The sequence below is a fragment of the Eschrichtius robustus genome, chromosome 7 (assembly GCF_028021215.1).
Source record: "Eschrichtius robustus isolate mEscRob2 chromosome 7, mEscRob2.pri, whole genome shotgun sequence".
In the NCBI taxonomy this organism is placed as follows: domain Eukaryota; kingdom Metazoa; phylum Chordata; class Mammalia; order Artiodactyla; family Eschrichtiidae; genus Eschrichtius; species Eschrichtius robustus.
Window position 1 is genome coordinate 134,271,172 of NC_090830.1, and position 20,414 is coordinate 134,291,585.

General features: G+C 45.9%; 1 protein-coding gene and 1 non-coding gene across 3 annotated transcripts in view; one reads left to right on the plus strand and one right to left on the minus strand.

Moving 5' to 3' along the window:
• DOCK1 (dedicator of cytokinesis 1) overlaps positions 1-20,414 on the plus strand; it is a 525,198-nt gene that overhangs the window by 36,576 nt on the left and 468,208 nt on the right. For both annotated transcript variants that reach the window (XM_068548757.1, XM_068548758.1), the window contains exon 2: positions 15,860-15,943. In XM_068548757.1, coding sequence (XP_068404858.1) covers positions 15,860-15,943 — 84 coding nt within the window. The remainder of the gene's footprint in view (positions 1-15,859; positions 15,944-20,414) is intronic.
• Positions 13,907-13,979, minus strand: TRNAV-CAC (transfer RNA valine (anticodon CAC)). Its single transcript has one exon. It is a non-coding gene; the product is annotated as a tRNA-Val (tRNA).

Here is a 20,414-nt window from a genome sequence, read left to right on the forward strand (position 1 = left end):
TATATGAAGAAATGGGGACGCAGTTAGTACCCACATCTTAGTGTGGGGTGAAGTGAGGAAGTACGTGGAGTCTTTTTAAAACTAATTAATTAATTAATTAATTTTTGGCTGTGTTGGGTCTTTGTTGCTGCACGCGGGCTTTTCTCTAGTTGCGGCAAGCGGGGGCTACTCTTCCTTGCGGTGCGCAGGCTTCTCATTGCGGTGGCTTCTCTTGCTGCAGAGCACGGGCTCTAGGTGTGTGGGCTTCAGTAGTTGTGGCACGCGGGCTCAGTAGTTGTGGCTCGCGGGCTCTAGAGCGCAGGCTCAGTAGTTGTGGCTCGCGGGCTCTAGAGCGCAGGCTCAGTAGTTGTGGCGCACGGGCTTAGTTGCTCTGCGGCATGTGGGATCTTCCCGGACCAGGGCTCGAACCCATGTCCCCTGCATTGGCAGGCGGATTCTTAACCACTGCGCCACCAGGGAGGTCCAGTACGTGGAGTCTTAAATGGAGTGTCTGGTGTTAGTAAGTGCAGAGTGAAGCTTAGCTATGATGGTTACCATGATGGTGGTGGAGGTGGTGATGGTGGTAGTGTTGGTGGTGCTGGTGTGTTGGTGTCGGTATTGTTAGTGATGATGGTCGTGGTGCTGGTGGTATTGGTGTGTTGTTGGTGATGATCATGGTGCTGGTGAGCCCCCAATCTTTCTCACTGGAAGCCTTTGCAGCAAAGCCCTCATGGGAACAGGGTGCTAGGATATATACCTCATTGGCAGTTGGGATTTTTCCTGGGAGACTGCTTTGGTGGAGGAAGTATTTTGGGGTTGGTGGGTGTTGTGGTTTCTCGGGGGTCAGGCGTGGTATTATCTAGAGCCTGCTGTGGTGAGCGACAGGGAACAACAGGGAATTGCAGGGAAATGAGTGTTTTCTGATGTCAGATGTGATGGAGCTGTAAAAGTTAAAAATGAAACAAGTAGAAATGGCGGGGAGATGTTCAGTTTTTTGTTCAGTGCATTGTAAAAAAATACTGAGTGGGTCCTGTCTGTTGAGTGTCGTGCTCCTTGGGAGCCAGAGCCAGACTTCACAGGCCTGAAACCTGTGCAGTGACACAAGACCTTGCACTTACTTCTTTTTCTTTCTTTTTTAAAAAAATTATGGTAAAAAGTGCACACCGTAAAACGGATGAATTTGGCCGTTTTTAGGTGTCTAGTGGCGTTAAGTACATCCACACTGCTGTGCACCCACCATCCCCATCTATCTCCAGAACTTTTCCATCTTCCCAAATCGAAACTCTGTACCTATTAAGCAGCAACTCCCCCTCCTCCCAGCCCCTGGAAACCACCATTCTACTGTCTCTCTGAGTTTGACTACTCCGGGAACACGCATATAAGTGGGATCATACAATGTTTGTCCTTTTGTGACTGGTTTATTTCACTTAGCATAATGCCCTCAGGGGTCATCCATGTTGTCTCATGTGTCAGAATTCCCTTCCTTTTTGAGGCTGAATCATATTCCATTGTACGGATGGGCCACATTTTGCTTATCTGCTCGTCCATTGATGGCCACTTGGGCTTCTTGCACCTCTTGGCTATTGTGAATACTGCTGCTATGAACATGGCTATACAAATACCTGTTCAAGTCCCTGCTTTCAGTTCTTCTGGATATATTCCCAGAAGTGGAATTGCTGGGTCAGGTGTTAATCATATATTTAATTTTTCAAGGGACCACGAAACTTTTCCACGGCAGCTGCATCATTTTATATTCCCACCAGCAGTGCACAGGGGACCCAGTCTCCTTACCAACACTTGCCTTTTTTTTTTTTTAAAGGTAATAGCCATCCTAATTGTCTTAAAATGTTTAATCATTTTTGAATAAGGGACTTCACACTTTTCTTTGCATTGGGCTCTGAAAAGTATGTAGCCAGTTCTGCTGGGAAGGCACCCTGCCTCGGCCTTGCTGGGTGTTCTGTGGACTTACAGCCACGTTCAAGAGCATGAAGGTCTGGCCAGGTGCAGGCTTAGCAACCTGATGGGGAGGACAGAGGCTCGTGATGTCTGGGCCTAAAGCAGCTCCTGGCAGGCGGGTCTGGGGCAGAGGAGAGCTCTGAGCAGTGAATGGGCGGGCAGGGGAGACCCTCCCCATGCGCACTGGTTTGTTTCCTGCCTCGTCTTGGATCTGCAGTCCTGCCTGCGGGTCCACGTCACATAAGGTCTGTGAGCACATGCTGGGGTCTGCTTTGTGAAAGGCAGCCCACCTGTAAACACCCCTCAGTGAACATGCTGCCTTCTCCCCCTCTGTGCACTGTTCACGGAGGGCAAATGGGTCAAGTGATTAAGGGAAGATTGGTCTTGTGTCCTCGGGGGACTTGAACCTCACACTTGATGGCTTCGGCTGGAGGAAGGCCTTTGGATCAGATTCATCTACACACCTGAGAAGACAGACACGAGAGGCAGGTGGCCCAGGTCTGGCCAAGTCAGGACCCTCGGCTCCCTCCTTCAAGGCAGTGCTGGGGCACTCTCCGCTCAGGCCTCTTCTTCTCGACGAGGGTCAACACAAGGGTGACCAGTGAGGGGCTGGGTTGCCGGGCAGCATCTTTTCCACACCCAGAGCCAAGAGAGACCTGCTCAGTCTTGCTGCCCCCAGAGCCCGTCCAGGGCGTGTGGTTTGCTAATGGGCCTGAGTGTGCAGGTGCCCTGGGCAGGATCTTTGGCACTATTTGCCCAAGTGAAACTGTGCTTATTCTGAGCGTGTGGTCAGACCTCCAGGACACGCCTCCCTGCTGAGACTGTTAGAACGGAGGTGTTAGAAGCTGGCTGTGCCGGCTAAGACCCCAGTCTGGTCCTTAGTTTCTAATGTGAAATAAATGCAGACAAAACTGCAGTGTTTTCCAACGGATTTGGGATTCAGGTAGTAGTTTTGCCGCCTTGAAAACCTGTGTTGATTTGTTAAATGATTCACTCAGTCAACATTGGTGTCACTCTGGGCGCCAGGCAGTGGGAAGGGAGGATGCAGAGATAACTGATGCAGGGCAGGTGTGGCAGGAGTTGGAGAGCAGAGAGGTAAAGGGATAAACCGTCCTATGGTGTTGTAGAAGAACTGCTCATGGAATGGGAGACCAGAGGAGGGGGCCCTTCTTCAGGCTCCCCGTGACAAGCATTTACTGGATACCTGCTAAGTGATACGGGCTTCCTGCAGTGAGTAGCAAACGGGCGGTTTTCTGATGGCGCTTCTTCAGGGTGGGCAGAGGGCACTCTTGAGCTCCTGTGAGGGGCGCTTAACTCCCTCATTGGGTGAGAAGTGACGGGGAAGCTTTCCTTACGTGTGATGGATGAAGTGGAGGGCCAAGCCAGGTGAAGAGGGGGAAGAAAGGGCATTCCAGACAGAAGTAGGCTTTGGGACAAAGTCCTGGGGTGGGGTGAGGGCTGTGGTGACCCTGTGGTACGGTGACCTGGGAACCCCTCTGCTTACATTTGCACAATGGCAAAGGCTTCCCCCAGGTTGACTGCTAGCTTTATTTGTGATATTATTATTTTTGGCCATGAAGAAAAACAAGTTAGCCTTCTGGAATGTTCCTTTTGTCTTTCCCCTTTATTCATCACTGCTAATATTAGATTTGAAAAAAACGAGAGAAGAAGGCATGGCCTCATTCTGCAAAACCAATCAAAGCTTAAGCCCAGTAAGAGGAATTGGGGCTTGTGTCAAAGAGACGTTATCGTTGAGAATCACAGGTAAACAGGACTAAGCTCAATTTTGTCACTCCTCTCCTTGTTTATGGTGTGTCCCCGGTGGAGGGGACCTGGCTCATTTCTGTCTCCCCAGGTCCCCAGGCCTGTGTGTGTTTTCACTGTGCCCTTTAGGTAGAACCAGTTTGACCAGTGGGAGGAAGTTGCAAGTCCTGGCCAGGTCTGTAGCAGAGAAATAAGACGTGCGTCTAATCAGACCAACATCGGAGGGGTCCAGGCTCCTGTCTTCCCCATCGGGAATCTCACTAGACCAGCCCCTGGTTGTCCAGTGCCCTGGGCTCACATCCCACATGGCTGGTGGGTCTGCAGTGCCGTCTTCAGGGAGCCTCATGGTGTTTGCCCAGCCCTGTGGGGTGAGGTCACTGTAAGGTCTCATGGCTGCGGTGGGAGTGGGGTGGTGGAGGGGGTATGGGGTGGGTAAAAGACGAGTTGTTTCACTGGCATATATTTTCCCAAATTGCAGTAACCTTTCTGCCTGAAGAAGGATGATTAAAGAGTTTAGATCTCTCCCCATCTCTTCTCTGCATCTCTTTGTCGCTGAGCAAAATGAAATGCAAAAAGAGATAATATTCAGGTCAGCTAAATCTTTTCTGATTTGTGGGTGGATTTGCAAAGACCATCAATAATGAAGTCAATGGTCTTCTCCCCTGGCACTGACTTTATGAAAGACAGAAGTGTTGAAAAGTGGACTCATTTTTCGTGTCACGGAAAAGCAATAAAGTCCAAACTCATCCACAACCAGTATATTTCCTAAGAAACCTGCATATTTGGGGCACTGTGACCCTTTGGATGAGATAGAAATGAGATAGTTTCTGACTCGTTGTGGATAAGGCTACAATGATACTTTATTCTAAAGAAAGATATTAAAATATCTTTGAATTGTGTCTGTCAGTTCAGTGAGAATTTGACAGAAGACTCTTTTATGTATTTCTTTTCGCGATCTTATCTTTGCCATCCCTCACACCTGTTTCCATACAAAAGGCAAAAAGAGATAATGAATAACCAAAGACGGTTCCTTTATCTTGCTATGCCCCTGCACCATTTCTTTAATTATTTGCATGAATTCCGTGATTCTAATATCCAACGTTGCATGAAATCTTGCCGCAGGGAATTTTATTGGCAGAGAAAACAATCTCTCTATTCCTAGGAAGGAAAGAGATGAACCCCAGAGAAGTAACTTTGTGACTTTGAAAGTGGTATCCTTTTCAGAAATGTGGGTATTCTGTCAGACCCACACTCATGCATGCAGCTGGAGGTATTTTTTGACCTTGAGCCCATCACGTCTAGTTTTCCTATATTTCTCCTTCTGGTTTGAACCTGATGTTTTGAGCCAGGTAAGGGCAGCTGCTACACCCACTGGGAGTTTGTATGTTTCGCAGCTCACAGAAATGGGGGATGCTGGGTCCACTGGGAATTTTCCTCATTTACTTTAGCAATCTTTATTCATTGCATCTTTTTTTATTATTATGGTAAAATAGACATAGCATACATTTACCATTTTTACCATTTTTAGGTGTACGGTTCTGTGGCATTAAGCACATGCACATTGTTGTGCAGCCATCACCCCCTTCCATCTTCAGAACTTTGTCATCTTCCCCAACTGAAACCCTCCACCCATTACACACTAACTCCCCATTCCCCTCCTCCTCAGCCCTTGGCAACCACCATCCTACTTTCTGTCTCTATGAATTTTAAGAATTCGAGGCACATCACAGAAGAAGAATTATAGAATATCTGGTCTTTTGTGTGTGGCTTACTTCACTTAGCATAGTGTCTTCAAGGTAACCTGTGTCAGCATTTCCCTCCTTTCTAAGACTGAATAATATTCCATTGTATGTATAGACCACATTTGATCTGCTGATGGACTCTTGGGTTGCTTCCACATTTTGGCTATTGTGAATAATGCTGCTGTGAACATGGCCGTACAAATATCTGTTCAAGTCCCTGCTTTCAGTTCTTTTGGCTATATACCCAGAAGTGTAACTGCTGGATCATATGGTAATTCTAAGTTTAATGTTTTGAGGAAACATTAAACTGTTTTCCACAGTGGCTGTACCATTTTACATTCCCACCAGCAATATTATAAAGTTTCCAATTTTTCCACATCTTGGCCAATACTTTTTCTTTTCTATTAAAAAAAAAAATGCCATCCTAGTGAATGTGAAGTGATATCTCGTAGTTTTTAAAAATTTATTTATTTAATTTATTTATTTTTGGCTGCGTTGGCTCTTCGTTGCTTTCTCGTAGTTTTTGATTTGACTAGTGATGATGAGCATTTTTTCATGTGCTTATTGGCCATTTGTGTATCTTCTTTGGAAAAATGTTTATTCAAGACCTTTGTCCATTTTTGAATTACGTTGTTTTTTATTATCGAATTGTAGGAATTCCTTATATATTTTGGTTATCAATTCTTGATCAGATACAGGATTTGTAAATATTTTCTCCCATTCTGTGGGTTGCTTTTTCATTCTTTTGATAGTCTCCTTTGGATGCACAAAAGGTTTTAATTTTGATGAAGTCCACATCTATTTTTTTGTCATTGTTGTTGCTGCCAGTGCTTTTGGTGTCATAGCCAAGAAATTTCTGCCTAATCCAGTGCCGTGAAGTTTTTCTCGTGTGTTTTCTTCTAAGAGCTTTGTAGTTTTATTAGCTTTTATGTTTACGTCTTCTGTCCATTTTGAGTTACTTTTTGTGAATGATTTTTTATTCTTTCGCGTACAGATACCAGTTTTTCCAACACCCCATTTGTTGGAAAGATGGTCTTTTCTCCAGGTCTTGGCACCCCTGTCAAAATAATTTAACCATATATGTGAGAGTTTATGTCTGGGCTCTTTATTCTATCCCATTAGTCTGTATGTCTGTATATACCACACAGTTTTGATTCCCAGAGCTTTGTAGTAAGTGTTGAAGTCAGAAAGTGTGAGGCCTCCAACTTTGTTCTTTTTCAATATTGTTTTGACTATTTGGGCTCCTGTGGGATGGATTTTTCTATTTCTGCAAAAATGTCATTGGGATTTTTTTTTTTTTTTTTAAATGGCTGAGTGCTCGCTCTAGAGAAGGGTTTCTTTTATTTATTTATTATTTGGCCACACCATGTGGCATGTGGGATCTTAGCTCCCTGACCAGGGATCGAACCCATGCTCCCTTTAGTGGAAGCTTGGAGTCTTAACCACTGGACCACCAGGGAAGTCCCTGTCATTGGGATTTTTTTTTTTTTTTTTAAATGGCTGAGTGCTCGCTCTAGAGAAGGGTTTCTTTTATTTATTTATTTTTTGGCCACACCATATGGCATGTGGGATCTTAGCTCCCTGACCAGGGATCGAACCCATGCGCCCTTTAGTGGAAGCTTGGAGTCTTAACCACTGGACCACCAGGGAAGTCCCTGTCATTGGGATTTTTTTTTTTTTTTTTTAAATGGCTGAGTGCTCGCTCTAGAGAAGGGTTTCTTTTATTTATTTATTTTTTGGCCACACCATATGGCATGTGGGATCTTAGCTCCCTGACCAGGGATCGAACCCATGCGCCCTTTAGTGGAAGCTTGGAGTCTTAACCACTGGACCACCAGGGAAGTCCCTGTCATTGGGATTTTTTTTTTTAATTTTTTTAAATTTATTATTTATTTATTATTTTTATTTTTGGCTGTGTTGGGTCTTCGTTTCTGTGCGAGGGCTTTCTCCAGTTGTGGCGAGTGGGGGCCACTCTTCATCGCGGTGCGCGGGTCTCTCACTGTCGCGGCCTCTCCCGTTGCGGAGCAGAGGCTCCAGACGCTCAGGCTCAGTAGCTGTGGCTCAGGGGCCTAGTTGCTCCGCGACATGTGGGATCTTCCCAGACCAGGGCTCGAACCCGTGTCCCCTGCATTGGCAGGCAGATTCTCAACCACTGCGCCACCAGGGAAGCCCTGTCATTGGGATTTTAATAGGAATTGCATTGAATCTGTAGATCTCTTTGGGTAGCATTGACATCTTAAGAATATTAAGTCTTCCAGTTCATGAACATGAGATGACTTTCCATGTATTTGCATCTTTTAATTTCTTTCAGCACTGGTCTGTTGTTTTCAGTGTGCAAGTCTTTTGCCTCCTTAGTTAAGTTTGTTCCTAAGTATTTTACTTTTTACTTGTTTTATCTTTAAAAAATTTTAGAGACAACACTTGTAGCAGCATCCTTAGGACCAGGCTCTAAGAATCTTCCTTCCCTTCCTTTCCCTATCCTGTTCCTTTTCCTTCCTTCCACCCACGTTAGAGTTCCTGCTTCCCTTCCCTTCCCTTCTTCCCTATCCTGTTCCTTTTCCTTCCTTCCGTCCATGTTAGAGTTCCTGCTTCCCTTCCCTTCCCTTCCCTGTCCTGTTCCTTTTCCTTCCTTCCATCCACGTTAGGGTTCCTGCTGTGTGCCAGGTACTGTTAGGTGCTGGGCAAAAGTAAGGCTGATGGTGAAAGCGGCGCTGAGAAGTCATCATGGCTCAGGCCTCTGGGAGGCTCTACCCCTGCCCCAAAATCAGAGAGGTGGAAGGACTGGGCTGTGGGTCATAGAAGCTGGTAATTGAGTGGGTGGCAGTCTCTTTTTTTACAATAAACTTTAGGAAGCCCAGCCCCTAGCTCTGATGTAGGGTGGGAGCTGCTCCCTGCCCAGAGTCAAGTTCAAAGGTTGTACGTAAGTGTTCTGATTCTTTCTACACTGTTTTTCCCGAATGGGTCCAGTATGTGAAAAGATTGTTCCTTAGAGACCAGGCTGCGGGGTGACTTTACTCCCTGGGGCTGCATTGTGCTCAGCCCATCTCTGCAGCACCAGCACCAGCCCATTGCTGGACCAGAGCAGGAGCCAGATAGAGGCTTGGGAAGCACTGTATGTCTGTGGTTGGCACGGACTAGATAAACATGTGTTGGGCTTGTGAAACTCAAGGAGAGCAAGACAGACAGCCCCTTAGAAGGAGGCCCTGTGGGGGGCACAGCCAGGGTCCATGCCCCGTCCCCTTAAGGACACTGTGTCGGTCTGCATTTTCCCCAGCCCTGCGAAGATGCCTGCTGTTGAACATTTTTTCCCCACTGAGGGCAAGACAAAGGGAATGAGATCACAGAGCCTTTAATTTTCACAAATTGACTTTCTAAAAGAATTAATTAACTTTTAAATTGCTACTTGAAATCCTGAAGTCATGTTTCAGGGGGACAGTGTGTGGAATAGAGAGAGAAGCTCGGAGCTGAGCAGATTTTGAGAAGTGACGTGTGGTCAAGCCCATGCCTTTGGTGCGTTAAGGAGGCTTTGAACCCGAGCACTGTTGGTGGATTATCTCATTAGATGGAAGAAACCCAAAGCAGAGCTGGGAAAGCTAATATTGTGTCTCTCTTTCTTATTGATTGAATAAGTCTCGGGCTCCTGGATCTGTCTGTAGAGGTCAAGATCATTTTGAAAAGGAACACATGATACAGTGTTTGCTTTCACTCTGTTGCAAACCTCACAAGAAGGAATACTTTGTGGTCTGGTTAAATGCAGTGAATTTTTGTAGAGTGCCTGCAAGGCATGGTGTTAGCTACTGTGGAAAATCCAGTGATTAACAAATGTTTACTTTCCCCAAGGAGTTGGGTCTGGAGGAAGAGACAGATATAGATAAGTAACCCTCCAAGGCCATGGAGTGTCACAGAGCTCATAGGAAAGTTGGGAAGCAAGCAATTAATTCAGGTGTGCGTGTACCTTTTTTTGTTCCGGGGGAAAATGTCAGAATTCAGTAAGGATCTGGAAAAAGATGTGAAGTTAAAGGCAGCCCTTGTAGACAAGTGGGGTCTTCAGAGGGAGTGGGGAGAGGGGCATTCCTAGTGGCAGGAGCAGCTTGTGATAGGCCTGGGGTGGGGGGAGGTGGAGCTGGAGGAGGGGAGACGAGATTGGAAAGCGGGACTGAAGTCAGATCCCACAGGGCTTTGAATGCTGGGCTGGAGAATTAGCCATTATTCAGAAAGCCAAGAGAAACCACGTAGTGTTTTGGAGTAAGATTTAAGGAAGGTAACTTTGGTGATGGAGAGAAGATTTTATATAGGAAACCAGCTGAACTATTATTTTTCATCTCAATGAGAGATGGTGAAGGCTAGGGTCAGGAAGAGTGGTGTGGTGGAGACAGTCTGGAAGGGACATTCCAGGGTCCCAGGGCTGCTGTCATTTGCTCTGCCTCCTTGAGCAAGTCATGACTCCTCTGGAGGGCTCTGTGTTTTCATCTGTTAAATGGGCTGATGGACTGTAGTGTGTGCCCCCCCCCCCCCCAATGTCAGAGTAGTCAAGTAGGTTTTTTTGTTTTTCCCTGAATAGGAGTTACATTTCATTGAATTCTTTTTCTGCACCGATTGGGATGATCATACGCTTTTTTATCATTTACTCTGTTAAAGTGGTGAATTACATTAACTGGTTTTCTGGATGTTAAACCAACCTTGCATTTCTGGAATTACCTCAATTTGGGTTCTTCTGTGTAAGGAATGAGAAATCCATTACCATGATGTTGTAGACACTGGTGGACTTCAGGAATGCCCAGGCATATTTGCCTGTCAGGGATCCAGGCTGGATGTTGTGATCTGTGGGAAGCCATCAGGAGGGCAATGTGAAGCCCAGAGAGGGCGAAGTTTGAGGAAGAGACCCTGCAGGGCTTTGGCGTTCTGGCCTCTCATCCAGGCTGGCCCTCTGGCCCTGTATAGCCCCTCCACTGGCTGCTCATGTATGGGCCGACTCTGAGCTGCTATAAACCCTGATGAGGGAAGTGGGAAAAATTTTATCTTCACCTCCTGGGACTGTCGTGAGGGTTGAATTAGCTGAGCACGTGAAGCTCTTAGCCCGCTGGCTAGCCCAGGGAATATGCTCGGTAAATGTCAGCCACTATCATTACCAGCATCGTCACCCTCATCATCATCACTGTCACCGTCACCATCATCTTCATCTGTCGTGTCGTCACCGTCAGTGTTACGAATAATCTTGGTGTAAATGGAAGCCCTCCTGTATGATTTACGAGCCACAGTTCTTCCCTTACGTTCCTGGGCAGCCGTTTCTAGGGTGTTGAGGAGACTGAGCAGAGGAGATAACTTTGGCTTTTCAGCATCTCTGATGCATCTGAGCTGTGAGAAGCACTGACCAGAGTGTTTATTTTTTATTTTGGGAAGAAAAGATCCATGTGCTTCCTTTACTCTGTGCTGCTGCCGGCGCTGCCAGAAAAAAGCTACCCCCCGCCCCCCCACCCCCACCCCAACCCCAACCCCAAACACGCCATCCGGGGAAAGAAGCTTCGAGTTGAGTTCACCTCCACATCCTTTCCCATTCCACTTTTCACGTGAATAAGACGTCAAGCTTGTATGCCGGACTCTGCGGTCCAGGACTGAGAAATTCATGTGAAGGTGCATTTATACCCAGTGGCGCCGTCTCCAGCCAGGCTATTAAGAAAGGTAAATGGCTTTGAGGAGGAGGAGTTGATTAAGGGTACACCCACCAGCCAGAGGGAGGTGAAGGCTGCTCTCTCCAAAGATGTGAATGGGGGCGCGATGACCGTGTTCTCTTTTTTTTTTTTAAGTAAAATATTGGTACATTTATTTATTTATTTATTTTGAAAGGGAACGCTATTTATTTATTTATTTTTGGCTGTGTTGGGTCTTCGTTTCTGTGCGAGGGCTTTTCTCTAGTTGCGGCGAGCGGGGGCCACTGTTCATCGCGGTGCGCGGGCCTCTCACTGTCGCGGCCTCTCTTGTTGCGGAGCACAGGCTCCAGACGCGCAGGCTCAGTAGTTGTGGCTCACGGGCCTAGTTGCTCCGCGGCATGTGAGATCTTCCCAGACCAGGGCTCGAACCCGTGTCCCCTGCATTGGCAGGCAGATTCTCAACCACTGCGCCACCAAGGAAGCCCCAACCATGTTCTCTTGCAGAGGTGTCCCCACATCTTAACAGACCAGATAGATAAAGAAGACAAACTGCAGAAAGGCCGACATCTCTGTGCTTCTGTCAAGTAAAGACTTTTTTTTTTTTTTTTAATTAATTAATTAATTTTTATTTTTTGGCTGTGTTGGGTCTTCGTTTCTGTGCGAGGGCTTTCTCTAGTTGCGGCGAGCGGGGGCCACTCTTCATCGCCGTGCACGGACCTCTCACCGTCGCGGCCTCTCTTGTTGCGGAGCACAGGCTCCAGACGCACAGGCTCAGTAGTTGTGGCTCACGGGCTTAGTTGCTCCGCGGCATGTGGGATCTTCCCAGACCAGGGCTCGAACCCGTGTCCCCTGCATCGGCAGGCGGACTCTCAACCACGGCGCCACCAGGGAAGCCCAAGTAAAGACATTTTTAAAGCCAGATGCCATCTGTCATCATCATCCTTCGTGAAGGAGAAGATGCCTCTGGTCTTTCTCGTCTCTGCTTTCACCTCCCCCCCCTCCCCACACACACACCAAAAAGGGGCAGCTTCGAAAGGTCACATAATCAGAATAAGGCGTAGCCTTTTACATTGAATACTTTTGGGCTTATTTAAGAAAAATTCACTGCATTGTTCTCATTTTTCTATCACCCAAGAATCGGGGAACCTCAGCCTCAGACCTGTCAGATTCAGATGCTTGCCACCCTGCTCAGCAGTGAATAAATCAACCACAAAATAACCACTTTTAAATTGTTTTCCGCATTCCTCCCTGCGTATGTTTCCTATTGCTGCTGTAACAAATTACAAACTTAGGGGTTCAAAACAACACAAATTTATAATCTTACAGTTCTGGACGTCAGAAGTCCTAAAGTCAAGGTTTCGGCAGGGCTCTGTTCCTTCCGGAGGCTCTGGGGGAGAGTCCTTTCCTTGCCTTTTCCAGTTTCTAGAGGCTGCCAATACTCCTTGGCTCGTGGCCCCTTCCTTGCTTCCATGGTCACTTCTCTGGCTGACTCGGAGACTCCTGTTGTCGCCTGTGGAACTTTGTGATTACATTGGACCCACCTGGATAACCCAGGATTAGCACCCCCGTGGCAAGATCTTTAACCTAATCACATCTGCACTGGCCCCCTTTGCTGTGTAAGAGAGCATCCTCACAGGTTCCGGGATTTGGACGTGAACGTCTCTGTGGGCCATTCTTCTATCTACCACACTTCCCCCTCCCTCCCACTTCCTTGTCCGATAATTTGTATAGTTGAGTCTTTTAATTTGCATCTAAATGTGGGATCCTTAAGGCTGGGGGCTGGGCAGCCATTGTCGTGGTCCAAGCTCTGCTGTGTCATTTGGGGCCACGTGTGTAAACCCTCGGAGGCTCCCTTTCCCTTCATCTGTGAAATCATGGGTCTTTAAGCCTCATTTCATAGTTAAATTTGAAATGTCTCTATTCTTGTGTGAGATTTTCACAACTGCTTTTCTCTGCCTGCTTCAGAGATGGAAGGGCCACTACTTAAAGGTTTTTGTGTGTATGCCTTACAAATTCACATGGACCTGAATGCATTTACAGTGGACTTGTCCATTTTATTTTATTTGTATTGTTTTTGACGTGTTTATTTTTTCCGCATCTGTAATAGAATAGGCATGCTGGCAAGGATGCTGTTAAGAACGATGAGAAATGCATTTATGGTTCCTAAAGACTTTGAAAGGGGTTGTGCTGGGCTGGGAGAGGCTGGCATATGTTCTGAGCTTTCTTTATCTAATGCTGTTATTTCTTGTTAAAGATTCACCATAAAATGCTAAATAAACTTAATAACTACTAATAACCATTTATGTCAGTTGACATTTAAATTTTATGAGTTTGGGTGAAACTCAAACTCAAATATAGGAAACAAAACTCAAATATAGGAAAATACCTGCGAAAATAGAATTTTCTATGTATATATGGTTACTGATGTTTTATTTTATTTTTGTAACATCTTTATTGGAGTATAGTTGCTTTACAATGGTGTTTTAGTTTCTGCTGTATAACAAAGTGAATCAACTATATACATAAACATATATCCCCATATCTCCTCCCTCTTGCGTCTCCCTCCCACCCTCTGTATCCCACCCCTCTAGGTGGACACAAAGCACCTTTGTGAACGTGTGATAGTCTGCTAAGTCTTCGTGGCAGTAAAAACAAAATACCCTCAAACACAATAAGAGCTTTTACAATTTACTAAGTGTTCACTGCAGGCAACACATTGCATCAAATTAACAGATCCATTTCTTTTTTTTTTTAATTTGGCTGTGCCGGGTCTTGGTTGCAGCATGCGGGATCTTAGTTGCGGCATGAGGGATCTAGTTCCCTGACCAGGGATCGAACCCGGGCCCCCTGCATTGTGAGTGCAGAGTCTTAACCACTGGACCACCAGGGAAGTGCCAGTGTTGTTTTCTTTAAGACACAAAGTACACACACCATCCTATGAGGTAGATATCAGTCTCCTTATTATACAGATGGGGAAGCTGAAGATGTGGAGGATAGGGCATTTGCTGGAGGTCACCCAGGTCTACATGAGGAGAGGTGGTACCCTGCCCATTCTGTCTGCTTCCAGAGACCACAAATGTAGCTTGGTTATGGAGCTGGCGACAGGAAGTGTGCTGTGTTGCTGGGTATTTTTGCAGAAGGGGTTTGAAAGAGCCAACACGTGCTTGGACTTGGCTGTCTGGAAGAGGTGACACCGGTGGGAAGACCCCTTTGGCAGGGGAGGAATAAGGAGTGACACACAGATGTGGCTTCGTTCTTTCAAGGAGAAGCAGTGACAGGGACCAGGAGTGTGTGGTTGGAAGGAGGGCCAGGCGGTCAGTCAGATGATGGAGGCCCCCCCATGCTTGTTGGAGAAGTTTGCACATGATGTGACCGGGGAGAACTCCAGAAATAGACACAGTAATGGTGCCCGTAAAGGACAGCCTAGTCCAACAGGGTGTTCAGGATGGATGGATGAGAGTTTGATCCTGATTGATGAAAGGTTTACGATGAATTTTGCCTCAAGTCTGACATCTTTTTAGGGAGAATCCACTGGGAAGGAAAAACATCACTGTATTTATGGGCTAATTGAATATTTGGGAGTCATAAGCAGTGTGATAGTTGCCTTTATCTCCATGCTTGAGCAAAAGTATGGCCTGAATTTAATGGAATGACTTTTACATGCTTAGCTAGGATGAACAGAACTGCTTTTATTTATTTTTTTAATTATTTATTAATTTATTATTTAGTTATTTTTGGCTGCGCCGGGTCTTAGTTGCAACATGCGGGATCTTTGTTGCGGCATGCAGACTTCTTAGTTGCGGCATGCAAACTCTTCGTTGCGGCATGTGGGATCTAGTTCCCCGACCAGGGATCGAACCCCGGCCCCCTGCAGTGGGAGCACGGAGTCTTACCCACTGGACCACCAGGGAGGTCCCAGGGATTTCAGACATTTGTTGCATATTGTCAGTTTGAAGGATTGCTTCCTAATATTAGACATATTTTTTTGCCTATTTGATTGCTTAGTAGCAGCATTGGCTATATGGTAATTTAAAGAATCAGTTTGGTTTTCAAAAAATATTCAGTCCATGTGTCATTGATTTACAGATAGGAAAAAGTCATCTAATGAAAAAAGTCTGTTAATGGAAATATAAGATAGTATATGAAGTGATAATTGAAATGGTGTTGACAAAAGCTTTAGTTTTCTTTCTATTATAAACATTATTCCACCATAAAAAGAAATGAGGTTCTGATACATGGTACGATGTGCATACACCTTGAAAACATTATGCTAAGTGGAAGAAGCAGACACAAAAGGATAATACTGTATGATTAATGGGGTGGCTGGAGTAGTCCAATTCATAGAGACAGAAAGTGAGTTACAGGTTATCAGGGGCTGGCGGAGGGAGTGATAGGGAGTGATTGCTTAATGGTTATGGGGTTTCTGTTTGGAGTGATGAAAAAGTTCTGGAAATTGATGGTGGTGATGGGAGAGCAACATTGTGAATGTAACTAACGTCACTGAATTGTACCCTTGAAAATAGTTAAAAAGGCAAATTTCACATCATATGTATTTTACCACAGTAAACCACTTGTGGTTTTCTGGCGTTATGAGTAGTTATGAATTTCTTCTTCTTAAACTGAGGCCCCTTGAAAAAAAAGCCTCCTTTTGTGGGTATCAGAGAGGATGATGCAGGCAAAGACTGAATATTTCAATCTTAAAAACGGGCAGAAATAATCCAGCATAGTTACCTTTACTAATATCTTCTTACCTCTTTTTGCTCTCAACAGCTTTTTATAACTATGATGCCAGGGGAGCGGATGAACTTTCCTTACAAATAGGAGACACCGTGCACATCCTGGAAACGTATGAAGGTGCGTATTTATTTTGGTGTCTTTCCGTTTGTAGTTTTGTGCAGTTAGTACATTTTTCAGTGCGTAATGGGCAAAGCATTACCCTGTTAGGAAAGCGTGTATGTTTCGTTTTCTTGCACGATAGATGCCGTATCGGGAAAGGGCAGTGGTGAGGTTATCTGTTATTTAAATCTTTTTTTTTTTTTTTTTTTTAATTTAAGGCGAACTTAAAACTAAATTCCTAAACTTTTAACTTCTCAAGTTTTCTGTTGAAATAGTTGTTTTATTGTTAAGAAAAAAACCCCCATTGTTTCCTTTTTTGCAAATGTATGTCCATCTTGACTGTTAATAACTGACCACTTGAAAAAAGTTTTTAAAATACATTTAAGATATTTTAGTGTTAGGCTCATTGTTTTGAGGTGTTTTATGTGAATGGTGAGACTTTTTATACTCTCACGTAGACTTGTTAACAACTTCCTGAGAGGAACCAAAATTGTCATTTCTTATTTCCTTTTTAAAAAATCTATGACCCCGTTTTCTGAGGGGTGAGCAGAGATTGTTACAGCTTTGTGGGATGTGGTCCAGTAAAGCAATTGTTGTAATTATCCAATAAATATACTGAAGGTGACAGTGGTTTCCTGATGTCCTTGGTTTTTCAGACAATTGGTTTTCATATTTAGGGTTTTGCAAATCATTAAAACGGGACACCTTTCGTTTTATGCTGTGGTTTATCGTTGCACAGAAGAGGAGCAATGACGGGCTTGAGTTTTAGACTCCTCACATGTGTGAGAGGAGTGTTGGTGGCTTTGTTTCCTGTTCAAAGGGGTGACTTCCATACAACATAGGAAAAAAGAGAACAGATTAAAATTGATAATTCCAACAGCAAAATGGCTTTCAGATTGGGTTTAGCCAGACCCTTCCAAGTAGGAGGTTGGGCGACGGGGAGAGGAAATTGCAGACATCCTATAGTAATCACAAATTGATCTTCAGACTCGGTCTTTGGAATCCTTTCTGCACGCGAGTGACGCAGCGTTCAGCTTCTGTGAACCAGGCAAGCTGCAGCTTGCTCCCGTGTTCCTGGAGAAGCACAAACTCATTAAAATACCCACGTCCACGTCCACGTCCCTCACTTCCCCATCCGACTCATGCTGGCTTGGAATTCCATTCCATTTGCACCTTTTACCCTAAGAAATGTCCTATTGGGGGAAAAAAAAATCAACTTTCGTGGCATATGCCTGGAAGCAGATGTAATACTGCAAAAACAGAACCGGTCTTTATGTGAATGAGTAGCTGCAATGGGCACGTTCTGCCTGATCTCAGTTTTTACAGCTGACAGTTGGATTGCCTTATCTGCTCCCAGTATATATATGGCCAGTGGCTGAGAGGAAACAGAGAAATTAACAAGAGGTTAAGGATCAAACCTCTCATCTCGGACACTTTTCCGATCTGAAGGAAGAGTGCTCTTACATCTTTTCTTATTTCTGCCCCCGGTCAGTTGTATTTGAAATCCTGGTTAAATAAACACTGGACAATGACATCATTCCTGAATAGATAACAATTTCCTGTGCAGCCCGGGGTAGCAGGGGCTGCGACTTCTTGTTTTTTGCTTTGTAAGAAGAATGCACTCTTTAAACAGGGGAATCCTTAGGTGAGTCGATGATCCCTGTACATTTAACTAAAAAAAAAAAAAAATGGGTGGCAGGCATTTGACTTTTTGGCCAGCATCGTGATAAAGGATTCTTCAGTGAGCACTTAGTTTCCGGGCTCATCAATCTTCTAAGTCCTGGTAAAAATATTCCAGTCTTTGTAAAGACCCTGTAACATAAAACAACTTCCCCTTCTTTAACTGCTGTCTTTTTTTGGTTTTAGTCAGAATCCAGTCAGAGAAATGCATTTGGGGAAGTAGTTTTGATTTTGGGAAACTTGGTGACTTTATTGTCATCAAATAACAATGGAATAATTGTTTTTCTGCTCTTTCCTCTTGTTCTATTTAAATTTTATGGATTATATTAGAATTTGGCCTTCTCTTCTTTTCTCCTCGCCCCTTCCACTTTTCCCCGAAGAAAATTTATTTATGTTTGTCAAATTTAACTTTCCTTTTCTATGTGATCCTGTTCAGGGTAGGATATTACTGGGATTGCTCTGGAGAATATAATTTCTAGATGATCATTCCTTTTATTAAGGTTGAAAGAACACATTTACCTGCAAGTTATGGTTAATTTTTCTGTCTCAGGCTCATGGAGGCTTGGAGCACAGAACAAAGAAAAGAACTTTTCCGGTCACCAGGGAGGTGGATTGAGCTTTGAGGGGTCATTCAGGGTATGCCTCTGCCTTTAAGCAGTGTCTGGGGTCAACCGGACAGGAGAGGTGAGCCCAGGTCACCGATGTTGATTAGGTGACTCTCCAGCCAAGGAGGTGCCAATCCTATCACCTGCTCATTTCCAGAAGGATCTCCATGGGCTGGATGCCGTGCCTGTGTGAGAGGACAGCATTGCACCCAGATTAGGGAGGCATTCTTTTGATGAAACCACAACACTGGAACTTAATTCATTCAAATTTTTCAAAGTGATAATGATCTATTTTCTTCCAAAATGCACCTTAATTCCTTTTCCTGCCACCAGCATCTGTCAACTGAAGGTCTTGAGAGGACTGCCTCTGGGTTTCCTGGGGCGACTGTAACAAAGTACCGTACAGTGGGGAGTTTAAACAACAGAAATGTGTTCCCTCACAGTTCTGGAGGCTCTAAGTCCAAGATCAAGGTGTCGGCAGGGTTGGTTGCTTCTCAGGGCTGAGAGGGGCAAGCGGTTCCACGGGTCTCCCCAAGCTTCTGGTGGTTTGCTGACATCGCTGGCCTTCCTTGCCTTGTAGATGCAACGCCCTAGTTTCTGCCTTTATGATCACATGGCGTCCTCCCTGTGCTTGACTTTGACTGTCTATTCCTCCTTTTTATAAGGACACCGTATTGGATTAGGTCCACTGTAATGACCTCATCTTAACTTGATTATCTGCCAAGACCCTATTTCTAGATAGGGGTACACCCACAGGTAGAGGGAGTTAGGACTTCAGCATCTGTTTGGGGTGGGCAGAACACAGTTCAACCCACAACCAACTGGGAAAAGTAGTCATGTTGATAAGGCTGTCATTTCACAGAAGACCACCAGGCCCTCCCGTGCAGCCTCCACCCTGCAGGCATCCTTTGCACCTTGTCCCAGGTGACTGGCCACCTGGCCCCAGCCCAGTGGAAGAGCACCGCAGCTGTGCCTCTCATCCTGTGTTGCTTCCAGAACCTCCATCCTCTGGGCTGGGTCTGCGCCCCGCCCACACCCCCGCCCCGGGTGCCTGCAAAATATTGTACCCAGGACAGCTCCAGAACGCCCAGTGTGCACGCAGATGCTGTCCGTTAGGACATGGTTTGGTCAGATCCGGCCTTCGGCTGTACTGTTGTTCAGTACTCAGAGCAGGACACGATACACCTGACACAGGTGACTGTGTTGTCCATCTTCAGGCAGGTACTTGTGAGTTGGGCAGGACCCAGGACCTTAGTGATCTGGTTTCCTCCTGTCCCACCTGAGCCCCAGCCTTTTATTTTTTAATATTTATAATTTATTTACTTATTTGGTTGCGCCGGCTCCTTAGTTGCGGCGTGTGAACTCTTAGTTGCGGCATGCGTGTGGGATCTAGTTCCCTGCATTGGGAGCATGGAGTCTTATCCGCTGCGACACCAGGGAAGTCCCCCCAGCCTTTTTCTCATGCGTGTCCTAGCTTTGCTGCTGGTGGCTTCTCAGATGCTTGGTGAGTGCCCCTCTGCACCTGTGCTCTGCCGGGCCTCCCTCCTCCTTCCTCCATCTGACTAGCCATCCTTGAAGACTCTGCCTAAGCACACCTCTCTGGGCAGAAGCTCCTTTCCGGCTCCCTTGCGCCTGCTTTGTTCTGCCTGGTCCCGTCCTCAGTTGGTTCCAGCCCTGGACTTGAGCGTGTGTGCTCCTGTCCTGTTGGGAACGCTCCAGTGTACCCACTGACTTGGCTGCCGTTTTCCTGGGCTGGACGGGGCCCTCCCCGAGTTTCGGGACTACGTCTGACCTATACTTGCCGTTGGGTGGGTGTCTCTTGGGTGGGGGGTGTCTCTTGTTTGGAGCAGGTTGGTTGAGCCCTGCCTGGGAGGAGCGAATCAGCCTGTCAATTCAGTGAGCCATTCGCATCTTCCTGCGCCTAGCTGCGTTCCCTGCGGCCCGTCCCCCCAAAGCAGCAGCCACTCATCGCCCTTCTGTGTCCCCCCACTTCCCTGCATGAAGCCTTTGCAGGGATGTCCTCTCTCCTTCACGCTCAAATCTCTGCCCTTGTTGGTGGTTTGAGCCCTGCTTGTCGTAGGGGAATCTTCTGGTGTGTGAGCCCTTGGAGGGCAGAAATTGGGTCTAATCTATTGATATTTCTACATTTGCTCTGTCTAGCGTGGCCTCTGGCACATAGTCTGGGGGCTCAGTTGGTGGAAAGC